The sequence below is a fragment of the Anoplopoma fimbria genome, chromosome 11 (genome assembly GCF_027596085.1).
Source record: "Anoplopoma fimbria isolate UVic2021 breed Golden Eagle Sablefish chromosome 11, Afim_UVic_2022, whole genome shotgun sequence".
NCBI classification, from domain to species: domain Eukaryota; kingdom Metazoa; phylum Chordata; class Actinopteri; order Perciformes; family Anoplopomatidae; genus Anoplopoma; species Anoplopoma fimbria.
Window position 1 is genome coordinate 19,334,520 of NC_072459.1, and position 5,094 is coordinate 19,339,613.

The following is a 5,094-nucleotide window of genomic DNA, read 5'->3' on the forward strand; positions in this document are numbered from 1 at the left end:
TAAACTATGGTGGGCTCAGAATCCAGCTGTAGTCCTTTTTGACCTCTTAATGAGTCACTGTAGTTCATGTATTTGAAGGAAACATTTTTATTCTCTATATAAAAACAACTGACTTGAGCAGCAAATAACTGGTAAAGCTCAGCTGCTTGATGGGTTTTTTAAAAAGAAGGAATTCTGGGACATGTAGGGGAGTCAGTAACCAATTCACAAGTAGATGCTGACGACTTAAACACGGATCGCATCCCATAATGCAACACCACAGATTCTGCGGAACCAGTCACAAACGCTCGGGCGGACTACGTCTCAGAGCTCGAGGACGCGCCCGGAGACGTGGACGCGGAGGAGTGATCGGTGTCCTCCGGGTCTTTGTTGCAGCCGCCGCCGTCGGCCCCGGAGGAGGAGGAGGAGGATGAAGGGCGCGCGGTGGCGGAGGCGCCCTCCCGCTCGCGCTTCTTCTGCTTCATGCGCCGGTTCTGGAACCAGATCTTCACCTGCGTCTCGTTGAGCTCGAGCGTGGCGGCGATCTCCACCCGCCGCGCTCGCGTCAGGTACTTGCTGAAGTGGAACTCCTTCTCCAGCTCCGTCAGCTGCCGCGTGCTGAAGTTGGTGCGCATGGCGTTGTTGTGCGCGCCCGCGAGGCCGAAGTCCGACACTTTGACTGGGTGGAGGAAAGAGAGAGAGAGAGAGAGAGAGAGAGGCTGTTAATTCAATTCAGTTTATTTTGTATAGCCCAGAATCACAAATTACAAATTTGCCTCAGAGGGCTTTACAATCTGTGCACATGCGACATCCTCTGTCCTTCCCTCACATCGGCACAGGAAAAACTCCCCTAAAAACTCCTTTAACATGGAATCAGCAGACCACATGACACATGACAATAAAAACACTGTGCAATAATGGTTAATATCGTTTTTTTTTCTGTCTGTAAATATTATATCTCAGTTGTTGTGTTTTTCTACTGTTTTTGTTGCTTATTTATAATACTTGTTTTTTTATTTATTTTTTATTTTTATTTTTTTATTTTCATTTTTATTTTTATCTTGTCTTTCTTTTACTATGTCTCTTGTGTGCACTTTAACTATGCTGCTGTAAGCCTGCAAATTTCCCCGCTGCGGGACTAATAAAGGATTATCTTATCTTATCTTATCTTATCTCTTAAAAAGGAAGAAACCTCTGGGAGAACGACAGAGGAGGGATCCTTCTCCCAGGATGGACAGAATGCAATAGATGTCATGTGTATAATTAATAAATGTCACTGTGTTCTTAGAAGTTCATAATTCAAAGGACCCAGAGTTTCGTCTGTACGAATAAAAGCTGCTGTTTTATTTTACCCAGAATGCCTCTCACGTTCAGTGTAAACCAGGAAGTAAACTGTTCCTCTTGCCTATAGGCCCCTTTTCTTTTTTTGTTGTATGATGTGTGTTTATGTTTTTATTTATTAATATGTATTAAGCCCCCCCCATGTGGATATACTGTACATTTTTTATTTGTATTCTTATTTTTTATTTTATTCTATTTTTATTTTTATTTTATTGTATAATATGTGTATTTATTATCTGTTTCTGTGTAGTTGAGCTGCTGCAACACTTGAATTTCCCCCATGGGGATCAATAAAGGAATATAATAATTAATGATAAAAGTGTATCTATGCTACTGCTAATCAGGCTATTTAAATCCAGATTGTAGTTTTGTCGGTTTGCTTATGCGTGATCAAAGTGTCTCATTATCTGCACTGACATCACAATGGTGGAAATCCCAATTTTACAGCAAAATATGTCTAGTTTCAATAGGGACTACAAAGGAGGTGGGTGGGAGGTGGGGGGGTGCTTGCGAGCAGACGGGCGGAGGGGTAGAGAGGTGGGGTATGATGGGGGGGGGGGGGTTAAAAGATAACAGAGCAGGACAGACTTCCTAGGGTGAAGTAACCGTCTGCTATGTCCATTAAGAGAGAAAAAAGGCCCCTATCAGACGTCGGGGGCCACCGTGGACCCGGACCAGACCTGCTATCTGGCCTGAGATTTGACTGCAGACTGAATTAGTCCTGAAAACCCACAAACACCGTTTTTTACTCCCAAAGACACAATGTGAGTAGTCAAGTTTACGTCGCAATGAGAAAATAAAGGTTTCATAAACGATGATCCATAATCATCAGCACGAGCAATACATCCAAAAAAATCCCAAGGCTATATTACATTTACATCATTAAATTGACAGTTTGTTTTTTTCAATGGAAAATATGGAGCAAACAATTGGTCATTTATACGTTTTTATTAATTTCCTTATTTATTGGAGAGCAAATACGTGTTTTTAATGAAACGAAGACATCGCGTTCGTTATTAGTAAAAGGTTTCAGGGCCCGCCAACATGTATTATTGTGGTTAAAATAATTCAATATTATTATAATGAGTTTTGTTAGCATTTTTTATGCAGCCTATGTGATCTGTCTTTATGTTGGACAACAAGAAAATAAAAAAATAAATACATTGATGGCACACTACAAGACTTTCCACGTTGGTTTACAGTGAAACGTGTGAGTCTTAAACGTGAAAAGAGAAGGGAAGAACAGACTGGAAGTAACATTAACATCTAAAAGGCCTGACTTCTGTGTTTATAAATACATTGAAAACGGAGGCCTGCAGTAAATAAAAATACATTTTAGGCTAATATTATTTGGTTATTCTTCAGATGCAATCAGTTGTATTACCTGTTCCCCCTACATTTTTATTTTTCACATTGTTAGACTGAGGGTAGGTCACATTTCCCCCCCTCATCGCAGCTATTCATAAAATATTTTTGAACAAGCTTCTTTTTTTTTTGCTTCCATATTTCCTATGACGTGACAGCTACTGTGATAAATGCAAAGGAGGCCGCTGCCTCACTACTGAATATGTAATCTCAACATTTGACTAACTGCAGGCCCAGCCCCTCGATAATGCTGGAACCATAACTGACCAGTTATCTCCAGAAATATCCCCCACTCATCCGTACCTGTTTTCGGCGGGTTCCTCTTCACCTTCATCCAGTCGAAGGTCTGACCCTGCCCGGCCTGCTGGCCCTCCTCGTCTCCCCTCTCTCGGTCCTGGGACACCGGCAGCTCCCCGTAACCTCCCCGTGTGGAAGCCCCAGGTAGCCCGCTGCGTCCAGGCCCCCGCCGAGCTGCTGCGGGTACTGTGGCCCGGCCAGAGCGCCCTGGGGCCCGCAGTAGGCCCCGGCCAAGGCCCCGTAGCTGGGGCCGACGGTGGGGGCCGATGTGGGGAAGGTTGATTGATGATAGTAGGTGGAGGCCACGGGCTCCTCAATGAAATACTGGGGGTGAACGGTGTTGGGAGGGTTCAAATAATCCGGGTTTGTGGTGCACGCCTGACCCGCATAGGCCCCGGTGTTCCCGGTATTCCCGTTATTATAGGCCGACAGTGTTCCACTTTGTAAGCTCTGGGTCTGGAGAAGTTGATGATGGTAGCCGTTGTGCGTCTGCTGATGCTGTTGTTGCTCATGATGATGATGATGATGATGCTGCTGATGATGCTGGGTCGCCCCCGCGGTCCCGTGCGGTCCAGAGGCCCCGTACAGCCGCGCATCCCCGGTGTAAGTCTCTCCCCCGGAGCCGCTGTCACCCCTCGTCCCCTTAACGGGAGCCGGAGAGCCGGTGGGCCCTGCGTGGAAGGAGGAGGTCACCGGGAAGGCCTGATGCTGCTCCAGAGGATGGTGATGCAGATTGTGATGGTGATAATGGTTGTAAGCAGGTTTAGGCGCAGCGTAAGCGCCGGTCCCCGGTCGGTTACAGATGGAGTACTCCACAAACGAGTTCATGTTGTCCATGCAGACGGTGGAGTTTAAAGATGATCAGTGAGAAGCCGACAGATGAAGTTAACTGAATCGAGATAGAAAAAACATCAAGAAACGAAAAATTCCATTTAAAAAAAAAAGAAAAAACGGGGATGGTGAGAAAAATAAACCAAAAAAATATAAATATTTCTGTAAAATAGTTCAGCAAATCTAATGATAGAATAAAACAGCATCAACTTCCAACGTGGAGTAAAGAAAGGAAAACAGGAGTAACGCGCTCTGTCGTGGTGCGTTTGTGTGCGTGAACGGGGGAGGCCTTCACGCGTGTCCCCGTCGGTGACGCCGGCAAAAACACCGCGAGAAGAAGGAAAAGAGTCGAGTCACCTCTTCACCTCCGCGCAGGTCACCCTCCGTCCGTCCTCCTCCATTCTGTTTGCTCTCATTTCTCCACTTTTCTCTCCCCTCTCCCTCCTCTCCCGTGTTCTTTTCTTACCTCTGCCGCGGGGTCACGTGGCTCGCCCGTCACGTCGCCTGTGGTGACCGGACAGGACAGAAGTTCTGTCAGCCGGTCACAGAAAATGGGGATGGGGATGGGGGGGGACGACGACGACACCCATGTGTATGTAAGGGTGGGGAAGGGAGTGTATAGTTGTTGTGCGCGCGCGCGAGTTTGCGCCGACGCACGCGCCTCATCCATCACTCGCCGTGACATTAGCGCGACAAAGGGACTTCAATCAAACGGGCCCATCAATCTGATATCAGCGCGGATCTGTCAGAGAGAGAGAGAGAGAGAGAGAGAGAGAGAGAGAGAGAGAGAGAGAGAGAGAGAGGAGGAGAACAGAAAGAGGAGCTGTGTGAGCCGGCCTGCTGCTTCCAGACCTCCTCACTGCAGAAACACTCCCAGAAAACTGCTGCTCTGATGTTCTAGTAGTAACTCTGTACATCTATACATAATGCAAACATCTCTCATTATCCTGCAGCATCACTGTCATGCTGCTGCTGCTGGTAGAATTAAACCACCTTCATGTTGTGTTTGGTTCACTTTAACAGCTTCAAAAAACACACTGTTTCATGATGATCCCTTATGGAAGAGAGTTTTTTTATGACCTGGTTTAATTGTCAGTAACTGGTCACCAAACATCTCTCATTATCCTGCAGCATCACTGTCATGCTGCTGCTGCTGGTAGAATTAAACCACCTTCATGTTGTGTTTGGTTCACTTTAACAGCTTCAAAAAACACACTGTTTCATGATGATCCCTTATGGAAGAGAGTTTTTTTATGACCTGGTTTAATTGTCAGTAACTGT

General features: G+C 46.0%; 1 protein-coding gene across 1 annotated transcript; it reads right to left on the reverse strand.

Moving 5' to 3' along the window:
* Positions 1 to 296: 296 nt before the first annotated feature.
* On the reverse strand, positions 297 to 3,819 carry LOC129098991 (homeobox protein Hox-B1a-like). Its single transcript, XM_054608139.1, is given in 3 exon segments — positions 297 to 658; positions 2,989 to 3,111; positions 3,114 to 3,819. Coding segments are annotated over 3 exon segments (1,191 nt in total).
* Between the last annotated feature and the right edge of the window lie 1,275 nt (positions 3,820 to 5,094).